This window comes from Pantherophis guttatus, chromosome 7 (genome assembly GCF_059756535.1).
Source record: "Pantherophis guttatus breed Tessera chromosome 7, ASM5975653v1, whole genome shotgun sequence".
In the NCBI taxonomy this organism is placed as follows: domain Eukaryota; kingdom Metazoa; phylum Chordata; class Lepidosauria; order Squamata; family Colubridae; genus Pantherophis; species Pantherophis guttatus.
The window spans coordinates 28,053,362-28,071,649 of record NC_142069.1 but is presented as its reverse complement, the minus strand read 5'-3'; the positions used below and the strand labels follow the sequence as shown (position 1 = coordinate 28,071,649).

Genomic DNA, 18,288 nt, shown 5'->3' with positions numbered 1-18,288 from the left:
TTTCTGTAATATTTTCTATCTGATTTCTATTTTTTGATACTTTCTCTTCAACATTGTTAATATCTTGTTTCTCATTTAAGTTTCCCTCTTCCAACTCCTCTTCCTTTTCTTTTTCTGTATTTTTAAATGAATTTTCCATTTCTTTTTTGCCTATTAAAAATTCACGCATGCTTTTAAACATCAAAAGTAACTCTTCATACATCTGCAACTCCATTTTATAACAATTTAAAAGGTTACTAATACCTCCCCAATTATATCTCTATGCACTTGACCAGAATTTAAAGTCTATATAGTTTTCTTGTATCTCTGCTTCTTTTCTTCTTTCCTTCTTCAATTATTCCTTTTGTTCTTTAAAATTAAAATGTTCTTCTTAATTATTCATTATTATCCAAATTCAGCAACAGTCAAATCCAGTTATGAAGCTATCTTCCAGAAGAGAAGGGAAATGAAACAACCACCCAGATGTAAAACACAGTCACTCCTTAAATGTTCTCACAGTGTCCAACTTACCTTCTTCTATATGGCCAAGGTCGAAATTTCCAGCTGCTATTTCTTTTGTTTTGTCTATTTGAATAGAATATTGCAGCACTTTTTTTCCTCCAGCAGATGGCACTCTCCGTTTCTACTCCGTTACTAAATAGTCTATTTAATCCAATTGTTTATCCAGTAATTTTTTAATGTTCTCTTGTAAATTATTGTTATCTTCCGAAAATCATTTTTTCCCTTTTAAAATCTTTTGCTTTTCCCAATTTTCTAAATCCAAGACTTCCTCTTAGATTCTTTATATTACAGTTCACACTTTCTCTTTGTTCCGCACGTGTGATTTCCTCCCCTCCCCAATGCCAGATAGCTGCTTGTCCCAACTTCAAGGTGGCCACTGCCCTCACTGCCGCTTCGGGGGAGCTGTTTCCAACTCCTCGCGGTCCACGAAATACCTCTCCTTTCTTCATCATCCCTACAGGACCGCTATGGCTCAAAAGCCTCCTGGCAGCGGTTCGTCTGGCTGGATTTTGCATGGCTCATTAGAGCCCGCTATTTTTCAGTCTGTTCCCGCTGCGATGTCAACCAGAAGTCATTATGAAGTAATTTCTGAAGGTGGTCATATACTAGGCTTCATAAATTGCTTATTGACTGATTGTTCAGCAACTATTTGAAGTTACGATGGTCCTCAAACTTATGGCACTTAACCTTGTGGCACTTAACCTTATGATAAGATAAAGATAAAGAGTAAGACATAATAGTATAAGGTAAAATAGAATGCAAAGGTGTAACATAGAATGAATGTTAAAGTTCAGAAACTGTGTGTGTTCAAATGAATTCATCACCTTTGCATTGAATCCCAATGTGTTCTTGCTTAAAGCAATAAGCAAAAGCAAAGTGCCATTTTTTCTCCCTTATTGTCTCAGCAGACTAGCAGCTGGCAATCTTGCTTATTTCCCTCCTCAAGATGGATAAGTCTGGCCAGGATAACCTTTTTACTCAGCATATTGCTCACAAAGTTATTCATATTGCCTGAAGTCCTGAGTTCTTTTCTGGGCAGAATTTGAGGTGGTGACTGAGCATTTTCAAGTTTTGTAATATTGGACTCCCTTTGATTTGTAGATTCTGACGAGGATAGGGTGCTCTCATGTGTGACCTGAGCTTGATCCTTGACGTTTGGAAGATAGTGATGGAAGAAGACTTGAAGAAGTCGGTAGTGCACTCCTTCCTTAAGAGAGCCTCCTTGATGTTTGACATTATTGAGTTGGTGCTGGAGATTTAGAGTAATCTGAAGGAAATGGATTAAATGGATTATTTCCACTCAGGGTTCAGTCTTAGGCATGAGAGGCAGAATTGGTTTTAGTGGATAATTTTTGTTGGAGGCTTGGTTCAGATAGCGTATCTATCTTGGTAGACTCCTGAGCAGGTTTTAGTATCATCAATCATGTGTAATGGTATGTGGGAATGATCTTTGGGGATGAAGTGAATGTCAGGACCTCAGACAGCACCCCGGAGGTCAGGGAGCTGGTTGAGGTTTTAAAGCAGATTCGGGTTAATGTTAGGGTTCCAAATAACACCCCCAATGAAAGTAGGCTCCGAGCCTAGCGGTTCCTCAAAGTTTCATTTTATTAGAGATGTCATATTGGCACATCTGGGAAAACCCAAATCTGAAAGCTTCCAGGCTTTCCCCACCCAAAAGAAAGTCCAAATCCCTTCCCCTGCACCCACATGTCCATCCATGGTCCAGTCAATGCACCGTCCCAACTGGAGATGCCTCCCAGTCACGCCACTCCAGGTGCAGACTGAATGTCGACACTCAGAGAAAAGAATGTTATTATGGCTAGATATCTCTGCAACTCCATTCAATCCCCCCTCCCAGTTTCCCACAGCACTAAGTGTGTCAGCCCTGAAGATCCAAAGATGGCCTCCCAGGCTGACAGTGAAGAGATGCTGCCTGGAGAACAATCAGATAAAAGGAGCCCACAGTTACTTAATAGTCAGAGAAAAAAAAAACTTAGGAAGCACCTGCCATAATAGATTAGATGGGAGGCTTGTAGTTTCAGTTTTGTAAGATTCTGTTAATGTAGCGTAATAAAGGAGAATTAATCAATGATTTTTTTCCTGTCTGAGTTACCTGGGAAGTCATCAATTCCTGGCAAAAACTAAAATCTTCCAAAGAACATTCAGTGAATGACTGTTTGCTATTAGTAACTGGTGGTTAATTCATCTACTGTATATTGCAATGGCTGTTTCAGGGTTTCATTTAATAAAATTTTATTGTGTTATATATATATATATATATTAATTTTGATTTATATGCCGCCCTTCTCCGAAGACTCAGGGCGGCTTACAATGTGCTCAGCAATATTGAAGTGATATATGACTTAATTTTCTTACTTTACTCTGGACATTTTACTGTGTATTTGTTATATGGTCATAAGCTTCAAGCTCTAAAAAAATCAATACAATTTTAATAAATAATATTTCATATACCTTTTTCTGCATTTTATGAAGGGCTTTCTCTGCCTTCAAAGGGAATAGCGCAATGGATATTATATGTATGTATATATTAAATATGCTAGCATAAAATTTGAAGAAAAATTTAAATACTGACTAATTGATCCTTATCTGTTCTCTGTAGGCATTAAGATATCTGATATTTTAAGGTATCTTATAAGATCTGATAATTTGTCATATTTAACATTTCAAATATATGTAAAATGCATACGGTGGTGTATTACTGTAAAATGATCTTGGACTTAAAATGAGAAAGACGTAAATTGATGAATCCAGTTCTTCAATTAGCCCTAAATTCACTGACTGACCACAGACCTATTGTCCATTTTTTCACTTCAAGTAACTCATTTGATTGGTTTGAAACTTTTTTAAAAAAAGTACAGGCATGGTGTGAGTTACTATGAGTTCTGTGAAAAAGTATTAGTCTTCATTTAGCAACCACAATTAGCAATAAAAACTTGGTTGTTAAGCTAAGCTAAGTGCTAAGTGAACAGTGACTATGCTTATGATCTTACTTTTTACATTTGCTTTGCTGTGAAAGTCATAAATGCAAGGGCTCGTTCTAAAGATACTTTTTTATCACCATTGTAACTGCAAATGATCCCTGAGAATGTTGCTAAATGAGGACTACCTGTATTTTAGTGTAACTACCTGCTTCAGTAAGATGTACATGTACTCTGTCACCCTCACTCAGTAAGAGTTCAAGGCAGTTAACAATAGCACTAAAACATCCATAGATAAACTAAAATCAATCATACAGTTATGTTTAAAACCTACATGATACATACACAGAAGATAAATAACAAACCAGATAATAGCAAAATAATAATAAATTGTAAGTAATACAATTTATACTGTCTCAACTGCTTGTAAAACCAAACCTACTTCTACCACTCTCCAGAAAATCTCCAGCCATCTTAACTGATTTTCTTATATTTAATACAAGCAGAGCTTCCGAAGAAGATGATCACTTCACAGATTTAAAACCATGGAAGAGAAACAAAGCCTCCACCCCTCAGCTCTCAAAATTTAAATGGAGTGAGAGACAATTAGAATTTCTTCTAGGATGCTTGCATTGGTGGGTTGATTTTAGCTAGAGGAGGCATCAGGGTAAAGGCTCCTATGTGCCAAATTATTTAGAGTGTTATAGGTGAAAACTAGTACTTTAACTTGTGCTTGATACCTGCTAGCAATCATTTCGGGGTCCACAGTCCACATGCAATATACTAGTGGTAACAATCCCCAGTAAATAGGTCAAGGCACAACTGGATATCGTACTGAGGATATCATGTCTGAAACCATTAGATGATCTTTTCTAGAAGCTTCATGAGGATGGTGAATAGTAATGGGGAAAAGACCAATCCTTACACCATCCTATAGTGTATATATTGTGTATGAAGCTAGCTCAATGTTGAACTGCTTTGGAGAAGCTACAGTATTTTCTGTCGTGTTGCTCTGAGTCTCTGAGCACATCATCACTGCTACTCTGGGGATTAAAAAGACAAGCCTGAGTCTTAGCAACATGCTCTCACTCCTTGTGCTGTTTCATTTGGCCTGTTGTAGAAATGAAGTGAAATGAGTAAATGATTATAGGGAAGTGTTTACAGAGTGCCGTATGTAACTATCTGTGTTTTTAAACTTTGTACAGACTATTTCATGGGATATGAAGCTCAAAAAATTAAAGAGGATAACGGAATGATGTAGTAACATAGGTGATATCTGGGGGTGAATATAATTTATCTCTTTTCAATAAGTGTTTAAAAATAGGATGGGCATATTCCTGTTATATGCCAAAACCAAAAAGAAAGAAATGGGACTGTTTCCATATTTGGCAGGAGCGTTATTGTACATGCTTTATATCAGTGGTCCCCAACCTTTCCGGCTCTGTGAATTGGTGGTGGCAGCAATGGTGGTGGTGGGGAAGAGAGGGGATGGTTCCGCACAAGCAGTGGGCAAGTACACGAAGCTCCATTTGCACAAGCAGCAAGCATGTGTGTCCTCCGCTTGCGTAAATGGAGCTTCATGTATGAGCGCACATGCCCGCAGCTTGTGCAAATGGAGTTTTGCTTGCTCTCCCATTTCTTGCACAGCTTGGGGGTTGGGAAACCCTGATTTATATTATCTATCAAACCAAGAACACTCTGTTACTAAAGCAGTGGTTCCCAGCTTTATTTTTCTTTTGCAAAACATTCTCATCATGAAAATCTATTAGTCAACGAAGATCAACATGTCAAGAATTGGCTACATGGCACCAATAGGCATTATGGCCAGGGGTGGGTTCTATTTACCTTTACTACTGATTTGCATCGCGCCCGTGCGTGCTCTTCTGCGCATGCGCAGATCACCTATGATGAATCTGGGTCAGTGGGCAGAACCTCCTGCCGGTTTTACTACTGGTTCTTGTGAACAGGTCCAAACCGGGGGCAACCCACTACTGATTATGGCCCATTACAACTAAAGGTGCAGGACTTACTTCAGAAGCTGAAATTCCATTTAGAAAAATCCAAGATTAAGGAATCAGCTGTATGTACAGGTAATCCTTGATTTATGACTGGTGGCTTAGTGACCATTTGATTTACAAGAAACCCTCCAAAGTTACTTGTGACCTATTTCTAAAGTTACAATGACCTCTTCTTACCACATGACCGCATGTGCGCTCAGCATGTACACTCATCAACTGTCCCGTATTCATGGCCATTTCCCGCCTGCTGCAGTCATGTTTTACGATGTTTTTGCTGAAAAATAGCATTTACTTCTGATTTTTGGCAGAAATGGTCCATAGCAAAGAGGGTTTGCTTTATGAGCATAGTGGTCACTTAATGACACCTGCTGAAAAGATAACAAAAATGGGTCTGGTCACATGATAACCTGCTTTATGACTGTCATGACTTACAACTGTAATGGACAGGCTCCATTATGATCATAGTTCAAGAGCTACCTGGAGTCCTGTACAAATTCTGCCTACATTCAGGAAGTTAGATCCAGGGCTGGAAACGCCTATAAAACTCTGCATGTGTGAGGGCTGACAAGCTTTTTCAGCCTGTGCTCTGAATCAAGTTGCCTCAGCCAGCTGCATTGCAAGAGGTGGCTAATTACTTGACTGCTCCAAAGCTGCAGGTTCATTTACTAATAGATCCTACTATTCTGACCCTCGTCTGTAGATGTTTGAGAGCTTGCTGGCTTCTGAGTTACAGGATCAGAACCTGTCAAGCTTTGTTGATCCAGTTCAGACTGACTCATCAGACAGGCCAATAACATTACTTTCTATAGATCTCAGATTAATTTTCTGAAAATCAATCAATCAATCAAAATGTTGTTATTTCCTGGATTGTTAAATGAAAGCACCTAAGTGTGAGATTTCGTAATCTTCTGAGCTATTGGATATTTTAAAAATAAATCTACCTATTGACTTACTTACCTATCTTTTGGTAGTTCCCAGATCACATTTCATTTAAAAGAGGGGTGTCTAGCCTTATGGCAGTTGTTAACATTTGTTTGTTTGCTTCTTAAACTATTAACCTTTTGCCATATTCACTGAATTGCTGGTTTGCTTATTATTTTTATTGCTTTTATTTTGAAAACATATGAAGATTTTTTGCTGTTCTTAGCAAGAATTGCTCATTCTGACTTTCTATACAGTATTATTTTGTATATTCTATTATACATCCCAGCTAGAAATTATGGCACTTTTTTTTTTTTTTTTACTATTTAACGATGTTGCTGGTAATACAAAAACAAAGCTGCTCTCACTTTAATCCTATTAAAGGATGTTGATCTGAGGACTGCTGGACTTTTAGTAGGATTTTGGCTTTAATCCAGTAAGGATCAATCTTTCCCTGATTTTAAATCTCTCTTTAATCTGGTTAATTGTGCCAAGCTTTTTTTTTTCGTACATTAACCGAAACTGTCCTCTTTTTTCCCCCCACTTTGAAATAAATTAGGTTTTTATGGAATCTATAGTGGTAATCCACTGATGAGCAATTTTCCCAGTTTTTATTTCAAAATACTTAGTTGTTGCAAAAGCAGATCATGCGAGACAAATCTTACTTTATTCTTTGACAAAATGACTAAATTAGTGGATCAGCGAAATGCGGACATAAGTATATTTGGATTTAAGTGAGGCATTTGACAAAGTAGACTACAACATACTTCTTGTACCAGATGGATTTATAATTGGCTGACCAACTGCACTCAACATATAGTCCTCAACATGGAGGGAAGCATGCAGTGGGGTATCCCAGTGTTCTGTTTTAGGCCTATAATCTTCAACATCTTCATAAATGATTTAGATGAGGGGATGGAAGGGGAACTCATTAAATTTGCAGATGCCAAGCTGAGGGGAACAGCCAACACTTTAGAAGACAGGCTCAAGATCCCGGAGGATCTTGACAGATCCTCTGGGGAGGAGCACTGGGTCCTATCTAATAAAATGAAATGAAATGGTGAGAAAAGTAAGATTTTAAACTTAGGCAAGAAAAACCAAATGCACAGTTATAGAATCAGTGATACCTGGCTCAACAGCAGTAACTGTGAAAGGAATCTAGTAGTTCTAATGGACCACCACTTAAGTATGAGCCAGCAGTGTGCTGCAGCTGCCAACAAAGCCAATGCAATCCTAGGCTACATCAACAGAGGGATAGTATCAAAATCACATGAAGTGTAAGTACCACTTTATACTGTTTTGGTAAGACTACTTACCAAATACTGAGTCCAGTTTTGGTCACCACGATACAAAAAAGATACTGAATCTCTAAAAAGAGTGCACAGAAGAACAATAAAGATGATTAGGCAGCTAGAGACTAAAACATACAATGAATGGTTGCAGGAGCTGGGTATGTCTAGTCTAACAAAGAGAAGGAATCAGGGTGACATGATAGCAATTCCAGTATTTGAAGGATTGTTACAAAAAGGGAGTCAACCTATTTTCCAAAGCACCTGAGAGCAGGACAAGAAATAATGGATGGAGACAACCAGCCTAGAACTAAGGAGAAATTTCCTGATAGCCAAAACAATTAATCAGTGAAGCAGCTTGCCTTCTGAAGTTGTGAGTGCTCCATCACTGGAGATTTTTAAGATTGGACAGCCATTTGTCCAAAATGATATAAGGATCTTCTTGAACAGGGGTTTGAACCAGAAGACTCCAAATCTGTGATTCTGTTATTTTTTTTAGAAATACCCTGCAGCTTAATCAAGATACAGAAAAGGTAGGATTATTTATCTCTCAGGTTATTTTCATGCTTGGAGAAAGGAATGACCTTGGAATATTAAAGCTTTTTGGGTAAACATTGACTTGATAAAAGATAGCAGTGAAGAAAAAGAAGCTACAGATGAGATAATAAGAAGTTTCTTGTATTGGTATTGGCAAAGAACAGGGTTCCTAGAACAAAATTGCCCTGAACTAAGGCAAAAATTTCCTTAAATCAGTATCTTTATATGGACATGCATTTAGCATCTTAAGGTAACCTTGAAAATAATAGCAGATGTGCATTCAAACTTTATGTTCTTTATTTTCTATTAGTATTGTCTGTCAACCACAAAAGCTTTCTTTTATGTACTATTATATGGAACTTTTTTTTTTTTGACAGATGGCTTCTGGCACAGAAATAAAAGAACCAGATAAGACTTAACATATTTATTTTAGTTAATAAAAATAGGAATGAAAGTGCTTAAAAGTATCCAAAGTGCATAGAACAAGGATTTTTGTAAATCAGTAAGAAATGATCAATTCTAACACCAATGTGTTCTTGGACCCGCACAATTCCTCCAAACTAAATTCTTCTAGCTAAAGATGCACTCATTTTAAAAATAAAATAAATCTGACTTTCTGAGTCACTAATGGACTGTATTGGTGATTTTTAATCCCCCATTAAACAGTGTCTAGAATGAGAGTGAACAATATTGTGCACGTTTGATTAAAAAGAAGAAACCTTGTTTTGGGATTGCAGAAGATTTTCTTCTGGTTGCACCAATGTTTTTTTTGTCCTGAATCTTTAGGAATTGGGCTTTATTTCTTAGGGGAAAGATTACTATCTATAGTAGCTTTCTGAGATCACAGCAATTCCTGAATTTGGGGAATTGCAATTTGGGCCACAAGGTGACTATTCCAGTCCTTTTTGTCTTGCCCAGAGAAAGAGGTGTAGAAAAACTTTGATTTCTAATCCGCTTTATAAGAAGCTCCATATCAGGGCTGCACAGAAACATCCACTCAAGCAGTTTCTTTATCATAAAGGGGATTTTAATTAAAACTGTTCTCGCATCATGAGTGGAGTGAATATCCATGCCAACCAGCCTTGTATTGGACATTTATCTCCTTCAAACCATATTACCAATAATTGTTACATTAATTCAGAGTCAGAGAGATTAGGGGTCTGAAGTGGGCAGACTGCTGTTACTAGAATAGGGAGCTCCATACTGCTGTGTTGCTGATATGAGGTCCCTTCGTTTTGAGTAGGAATGAAAAACAACTGCTGTAGACCTCAGGTGAATTTAATTCTCTTTTGTATAGGATGGTAGAGTGTGTCATAATCCTGCAAACTAATAGGCAGAGTCACATATCTGAACATGCGTCTGATCCTACATTTTGTTTTCTTGTCTGCTGAGGTTTACATATAACACATACAAGTTGGGGTACTGAGAAGATAGAGGGAAGAGTCAAATAATGTTTTAAAAAGTCATGCAGTAATGCAGAATTTAAAATTGGAATGGTTACTTCTGGGTCCATGGGTAGAGTGGTTTGGGGAGAAAGAGATTAAGTTTTTCTAAAGCAGCGGTCACCAACTGGTGGTCCGTGGACCACTGGTGGTCTGTGAGAAAATTTTGGTGGTTCGCAGAAAAATTATTTGCATTTTTTTATATTGCACTAAATCAGGGGTCCTCAAACTATGGCCCCTAGGATGGATACGTGCAATGAACATTTGTGTTGCTGCAGAGAGTCTCCCACTTCGGAGTCTTTTTGTGTGGGTCAGAGGGGGACAGAAATTCCGACTTGGGCTCTGCTTCGGCATCTTGGTGCTGGAGTTTGGGCAAAGGCTGGAGGGAAGTGCTGCTGGTGGCGAAGAGCCGGAGGGCGTTGTTCCAGTGAGATTGCATTATGACCTGGAACTGGCTGACCATCTCAGCCCGCTAAGTCTCCAGGTGCTGGTACCTGCCCTTGCACTCCCACAGGTCTTCCCTCTGCTTGGAAAGCCTATGCTTGTAGTCCTCAGTGAGGCGCTTCTACTGAGCCTCCTTCTCAGTCAGATCCAATTTGAACTGAGCTGTTTTGCCAACTCTTTCTCATGGTGGCTGCTTAGCTCCAACAACTGCTTCCTGTTGGGGCCTTAAGGGGCCTGGGTGGGGAGATAAGAAGTGGCTGGGAGGAGAGGGGTAAGTATAGGCCGGTGAAGCACCCCTTAACAAGAGTGACATTGAGTTGGCCACACCCACCCAGTCACATGACCACCTAGTCAGGGCCACCCAGCCAGTCATTAGGCAGATCATATTAGTTTTCGCAGGATTTAAAATTATAAATTGAGTGGTCCTTGAGATCTGAAAGGTTGGTGACCCCTGTTCTAAAGCTATGTATGAAAGTTTCAGAGACAGTGGAGTTGGAGAGTATGTACCTCATGATTCTCATCCCTGACCCATTTTTTCCCCTTCTAGAATCCTTGAGCTGTTTCACTTTGTTCCCTAGGAAATAAAATTTGTAGAGGGGTGCATAGAGAGTAAGTAACATTGTGGCTAGTTTTATTAATGTGATTTAGGTAGTATTGTGGTGTGGCCAAATAAAAACCAACAACATTCTAATGTACGTAGGGCGATGCTGATACCACCTTCCCTCTTACACGTTCACTTCTTCCTTTTCTCCCATCATATCACTGTCAAGACTTTTCTGTTTCTTGTGGACACTGTTGTGTATCATTGGTAGGTTCAAAAATTGTTCTCCATATAGTAAGCACAATTTGTATATCTGCCCCAATGAAGAAGAGTCAAAACAGAAGCAGGAAATTTCATTTTCAGACAATGAAATGATTTACGTACCGTATTTTCCGGCATATAAAACGACTTTTTAACACATGAAAATCTTCTCAAAAGTCAGGGGTCGTATTATACGCCGGGTGTCGTTCTCCTGTAACCAGGCAGACCCCGAAAGGCTCTGACGAGCCTTAAATGGCTCTGGCGATCCAAGCTCTGACGATCTGCTAATCAGGCAACTCAGCTGGGATCGCCAAAGCCATGGAGAAGGAAAAAAGTTTTCCCCCTCCAGCTTGCTTACCTTAGCTGCTAGTCGCAACGCTTGCCTTGCTTCGCTTGCCTGAATCCATTCCATCAGCAAGCAACTCCCTGCCTGCAATCAAGCAGGCAGGGAGTTGTGGACTTCAACTCCCAGAATTCCTCAGCCAGCAAAACAAAGCTGGCTGAGGAATTCTGGGAGTTGAAGTCTACAAGTCTTAAAGTTGCCAAGGTAGGAGACCCCTGTTCTATTGGGTAAGTTTTTTCCCCCTTTGGGATCTTTAAAAAAAATAGTTAATTGGGGGTTTTTTTAGTTGTTCTTTTTTAGACCTAGCCATTTAAAGTTTAGGAAGTTTTAAATTTAGCTTTCATATAAAAATAAAAATAAAATAATATTTGTGCAGTTTTCTGAGATTTAGTGTGTTTTTTTAGTGTTTCACTCTAACTACACAAACACACAAAATCTCACAAAGCTGTATGTGGAATTTTGTGTGTGTAAAGTGTGAAAGTTGGGTTTTGGGCTTTTTGTGGCTGTGTGAGGTTCCTGCTTGTTGCAGAGACCATTTTGGGTCTAGCACAGCTGCTTTTACATTATGGGTGAGCCAGTTGTGTTGTGTTGTGTGTGTGTAAAGTGTGAAAGTTGTTTTTTTGGGCTTTTTGTGGCTGTGTGAGGTTGTTGCTTGTTGCAGGGGCCATTTTGGGTCTAGCACAGCTGCTTTTACATTGTGGGTGAGCCAGTTGATGTTTTTTAATTTTTATTTGGTATGCGTTGGAAGAGGGGTAGTTTTATACGGTGAGTATAGCCCAAACCCTATATTTTAACAGGAAAATTCGGGGGTCATTTTATACGCCCAGTCATCTTATACACCGGAAAATACGGCATTTCTTATCTTTTTAGGTTCAGCTGTCATTAAAATGGGCTCCAGATGTGCTTTGGAGACACACAGGTTCTTGTCAGATGTTTTAGAATCTTAATTATTTTCTTTTTTCTTCTCTATCTGTGAAGTCATTTCAGAATAAAAAAAAAAGTATTACCTGTCAAATTTTACTCTGCTCAAAACTTGTACCAGAAAGCCAAGAGCTGGAGATTCAGGAATACAGTTCTGTTAAGATACTTTTATTGCAGTTATTAGAAAGAATAATAAAAAGAAACCACATATTATATACTCCAGTGTTCAAATACTATCTGTAGAAATCCATGGCTTAAAATCTTGTCTTTCCCCCCTATTTTTACATCATAACTGAGTGAAAGCTGTCAATTTCTTAGTAGAACAGCTGGTTGCTTTTGACCTCACCAACACGAGCCCTCAAACCAACTTATTTCTGAATGACATCCAGCCCCAAAATTGCCTTCTTATTAAGATTGGTTTTCAAATGATAGTAGAATATTAAAAAGTTGCAATTAAATCTAATTAACTGTGTATTCATATTTTATCATAATTCATTTCCTGCCATCTGCCTTGTCTTGTTCTGGCCCTCTGAGACAGACGAATACATTCTTTAATCTGTAGTTTTTACTGCCAAATCCTGTTCATTAATGTCTTTCCATTCTTAAATATTAGCTTTTGAAAAGGGCTTAAACATTGAATACAGGAAGTACCTGTGTACCTTGAGTCTTTTTGATGTAGTGTAATGAACTGGATTTGTTAAGTGCTTTGAACATTTTGTAGAAATACTGAAATATGAGCTTAATTGTAAAGCAATGTTAGAATTTCATCATGATAAAACATTCAAGAGTGAAGCAAAGCTTTATTTTAAATCTTTCTCTCTCTCGTTCCCCCCTCCCTCACACACACACACACACACACACACTTTTTCTTGTTATTTGTTAAAAGAATTTATTCTATGATTTATGCACCTAGGATTTTTTTTTATTTTTTTTTTAGTTTGAGAGGTTAGTCGTTGGCTGCTACTTCGTTTTGTCCAGGTTTTGTACTCTGATTGCTGCTTGTGACAATATTGTGTAAACTAGATTTTTTTAAAAAAAATAGATGGCTGTGGTGCATTGTATTTGTGCTTGCATTATATTATAATCAGTAGGATAACAGTCAATGTAATTTACAGTTCATAAATATGAAAATATTTCTGGTTGTTATGAAAAGTGTCTCTTCCCGTAATAAATCTGGAAAAAAAAATGAAATGCCAACCTCCTGTCTCATAGGGATGAATTTATTTGGCCTGATCCTATGTTGGACTCTGGTCCAAAAATGTATGATTAAAATCATACATTTCATTTCCAATATTTTCACTAATTAATGGCAAAATTACCCATTTGGAGATTTTTTAATACTACTTAATATATTTTGAATACATAGGACAGTTGATTTTCTGATAATCCTGGAAAACTTTGACCCGTTTTGACCCATTACAGCCTTGATCCTTGATTTGAAATCTGGCTTGGTTTATCATTGTTATAATTTGATGAAAATTATCTAAATTGATATCCTATCTCCCTCTCTCATAGTTAAAACTCATAATTTTTCTTAGGAATATTATTTAGTTTATAATCTAATCTATTTAAATTGGCATTGATTTAGATGCATATTCAACGTATTTCTGATTGTTAAAAATGTGACATTTTTAAAATTTGAGTAAACTTAATTTTTGCTTCAGCCTAGTCTGCAAAATGAGATAGTTCATTTAATATTTGCATGCTTGCTGGCCATGCTGCAGTGAAGTCTTCCCTGGCATAAAACGGACTTGACTTTTATATTTCTTGGAGGCCTGTAATAAAAGAAACCCGTCTCCAGTTGTTCACTCACAAGCTTAGGAAGATACTGTCTATGAATCACATAACTATTAAGACTAGCAGCTATTGAGAGTTATGTTTCATAGATTTATCTGAATCCTAGATTTTTTTTCTCTTGCTTTCTCTGTTTGACTCGGTCACATTTATCTGAAAATGTTGCTTCAAGTAGAGATTTCTCCCTTCTGCCTTCTGCAGTGAAAATTAATGTTACATTATTATGCAGCATCTTTACAGATTTTTTTTTCTGCTACTGGAAATAGTTTTGGGCTTTTCATGCTAATGTTTCCAATCAGTGGCTTTTATAGTGCTAGATTAATTGGGACCATTACTGTAATCAACTTAAAATGTTTTAATGGACCCTTATTATTGCATCGTATTAAGATGTCTTAAGACCTGATCTCTTACTCCCCACTTCATCTTGAGTTCTCTTTCACACAGGAAGTCAGACTGTCAAACGATACCTCAGAAATGTTTGAACTGGACCTCTGCTTATATATTTTGCCGCACAATACTCACTGCATCTAGTTAGTTAACAGATAGATTCAATGAAGAATGGAATTACCGTACAGAGAAGAAACAGTCAGTGTGCGTACTTCATATAACGCTTCCTATATGATATGCTCATTCCATATGATTGAGTTATGATGGTGTAATTGGCCAGAATTTCTTTTATTAAGCAATGTGTAGTTACCATGTAGCAAGATGGCTGGCTAATAAATTTTACAAATAAAATAATAAATAAATCTCACGCTGGAAGTCACCGTTGTCATCGTTAGCCACATCCCGCTGATTGTTAGGGGAGGACCCTCCTGATCCAAGCATTCCCAGCCCCAGGCCTCAGTAAGGTAAGGGTCCTGCCACCTTTGGCTCCACTTCAACTCCCCCCCCCCCGCTGTCTCTCTCGCCTTTCTTTCCCCCCACTCTCCCTTTTGGCTGCCCTGCACTGCAGGGCCTCTGCTGGCTTTGCCACATGCAAATCAAACAGCTGCATGTGGCATCAGAAAGAAGGCTGGCAGGGCCAGCAGGTGCCTCGCAAAGGGCCAGACTGGCTATGCCTTGTCAGTGGGAGGGAGAGGATGATGAAACTTAACTGGGGTGGCAAATCTGGCAGAGACAGTTGAGCACTGCGGTAATTTCAAATGGTCGCCGAATGAGTGGTTTTTCAGCAAGTACTCCCTGCAATGTACAAGTGCAAGAGGGAATGTAATTGTTTTTTGTTTCTTTGCTGTCAAGGATACAAAGGGTCTGTATTATGCTATGTACAACGAGAGAGAAAAGTATTAATCAGCTCAATCATGTAATATTTTGTTACTTTTTTTTTTTTTTTTTTGCTATTTAGGCTTTAAAACTGATTGGCCACATTTCTTTAAATATAGCTTTGTGTAATCACTACTGTTTAAAAGTCTGGGCTGCTTCCTTTGGAATTCAGCATTATTTTTTTCTATGCATGTGTTAGTTGACCATGAAGATTAAAATCATAATTATAAGTAGTGTGTTTGTGTATATATGCACATGTAAACATTTCATTTAAAAATAAAGATTACCTTTTTTGATTGCTTAGAACATACTCGTACTGATTACAATCATGAACATTACTCTAGTATTTTAATATGTTTTTAAAACTCAGTTATGTAGAAAAACTATCTGTAGAAATAGCTATTGAGGACATTCTTTTCATTTTTTAAAAGCTATCAGATTTTTTTATTCAATTCAAATACAGTCACAGACCAGCACAAATTTTATTATTTATGAAATAACACTTATATATATGTTTAACAAGTGGGACTTTTACTGGTATATTATTGGCATAAATTGGGACTTACGAAACACACACACAAAAAGGAAACAATTCCCCCCACCTAGAATGAATATTAAAACATTATTCAACTATGTCTTAAAAAGCACTGTTTGATACATATACTAGTATCAGCAAATTAACGTATGTTGCCTGCTAGTGACTGTTCATTTTTCAACAAGATAGCCTAAAAATTATTTGTACCTGTTATATTGGTATTCGTAGCAATGAGAAGAACAAGGCACAATAATGGACAAATGAATCATTTTGCTTCTACCTGCTTCAAAGATTTTAATTAGCCCAAATGTTTGGAGAAAAGCTCCACAATGCTCCACATATTTTTCCATGGAATTTTAATGTTACCCAGAACTGCCAAGTATTTCTCTCTTTTTTTTTAAAGTAATTTTTTAATGCAAGTTGTTATTGCTGATGTGTGTACCTCACTATTTCCTTCAAACCGTTTTCAGCCATCTAAGAAGCCCTGGCCTGATCTCAGGTTACGAACAGCACACATGACATCCAGGGCTCTAAATGCATCTCCTGAACCTGCGGGCCTTTCTGTGATTAAGACAGCAGCTGTTTCTGTCTGTTAGAATTCCAACATCCCATGGTAGGAATCTATATGCATTTGGAATGGTGCAAGGAAGTTTTCTAAAAAGGGAAGAGCAGCTGGCTTTTCCAATCCTAGCTGCCTTCCTCACTCTCTCCTGTTTCCCCCCTGCTGACAGTCAGAATTAATCCTCCTAAGTTTGACTGGAACAGCTGAGAGCTTGCCTCGCACATAGCTCAAGGTTTCACAGTGGATTCAGATTGCCTTCTTCCCCTTCTTTTTCTTTCCCCTTTCAGTTCTGATTCAAGCAGCTGTCTTTGCCTGGGTTAAATACCAAGAGAGAGGTGTTAAATGATATGAGCTTATATTTGGTTATGTTGTTTAAAAAAAAAAAAACCTTCACTGCACTTATCAATGTAACTTTTCTCTCTCCCCTCCCTCTGTATCGCCAAAAGGATTTGCTATACTAATCCCAGCACCTGTCTCTGCCTGGGACAGTTTTTTTTTAAGGGTCAGGAATAGTGGAGGGTGAAATAGTCCTGTATGTTTTTTGCTGTCCTAGATGAGAATGGTTCCTCAAGGCACCTAATGCCAGGAACACACATCTTTTTTTGGCTTCTCTGTGCTGGCTACTTCCTCCCTTTATGCCCATTACTGTGTTCTCTTCTTCCTGACTGTCACTCTGTCCCTTCTGAGAACTGCAAGAGAGTTGTTTTCAGCTGGGCGTCCTAATTTTGGAACTTCTGGTATTCCATGTGCAACTAGGTTCAGCAGTGCAGAAAATACTGGGGAAGGGTGACCCAAACCCAGTCAAGCAGCCTATGTGTATGTTAAATTGAGCACTCTATGTATGTATATCTCTAGAGGCCTGAACCAAGTGTTGTGTAGGATAACTAGAAACGTGTGTTTAAGACTGTAAGAGGAAGAACAGAGTTGCCAGTTCGTTTGCTCTGTGTAAAGCTGAAGAAGCCCTTGGCTATGTATGGTGTATATTGTATGGATTACCAATACCCAGTTGTCCAGGTAAGTAGAAAACAATTGCAAATTATTACCTCTTTACAGTTACATTCATAGAACGTTGTATGTTTTGTGGTACTTCAGTTCTTTTCATGTGATACAGATTTAATTTCCCCCCCCAAAGTGACATGACAAGGCTTACTTTTAGTTGAAGTTGGGATTTGGGTAGAAAGTCTGAGGAAAAAGTTCTCTGGGAAGACTTTGCATTTTAAGAAATGTATCTCTTTTCATGTTTTTAAGTGGTAAAAATAGCTATGTCATTGCTAAATTCATATGAAATTCCTTAAGGCGCACCTGTTGGTTAATGGAAGCTTCAAAAGTAAGAAATGTGTGACTTTAATATAACTTTTGTCTAGCTCCAGCTATTAGAATTGACTTCTCATCTAGAGTTCATTCTGCAAGTTCTTATATCCAAAATATTCTGAGCTATTCAGTGCTTCTAATGCCCAAGATCAGTGTTAATCTCCTAACAGAAACATATGCAAAATACAAGAAAGCCTTAAATGCTAAAATCTGTATTAAATTTTAGCATACTATTCAGGGGAAGAGGATGTGCATTAAACACAAATATTTCTTAAATCCAAATAAATGTTATTTGTATCAGTGTATGTTATTTGTATAGTTTAATATGATAGATGTCAAGTGAAAAATAGTACATTTTATTCAAAGTAATTCTGTCCATTAAATTTCAACAAGTGATTTAAATTATTTAAAGAATATACAATAATAAAGCTAGAGAGTACTTGGTGTCAATACTCATTTATTTTACTTTTTCTTTCAGTATAGGGATGGAGGCATATCCTCCAAAGCCATCCAGTCTTAGGGCTCTCCAGAATTGGGCTGTTAAAAACTGCTGAGAAAAAAAAAATCCAACCTCTATCACAGCAAGTGACCTCTCATTGCAATGACAGCCCTGCTCCAACCTGCACTACAGTCCTCAGCATAGAGATAGATAGATAGATAGATAGA

At 37.9% G+C, this 18,288-nt stretch overlaps 1 protein-coding gene across 37 annotated transcripts in view; it reads left to right on the top strand.

The window, feature by feature from the left end:
* RBFOX2 (RNA binding fox-1 homolog 2) overlaps nt 1-18,288 on the top strand; it is a 204,777-nt gene that overhangs the window by 84,967 nt on the left and 101,522 nt on the right. For 3 of the 37 annotated variants that reach the window (XM_087873847.1, XM_034403465.2, XM_087873843.1), the window contains exon 1: nt 16,794-17,325. The exons of 32 other annotated variants lie outside the window; for them this stretch is intronic. In XM_087873847.1, coding sequence (XP_087729973.1) covers nt 17,281-17,325 — 45 coding nt within the window. In that variant the 5' untranslated portion in view covers nt 16,794-17,280. Of the gene's footprint in view, nt 1-16,793; nt 17,326-18,288 lie in introns of those variants that run through there. 2 more of the 37 variants (XM_087873848.1, XM_087873842.1) reach the window with 1 other exon arrangement.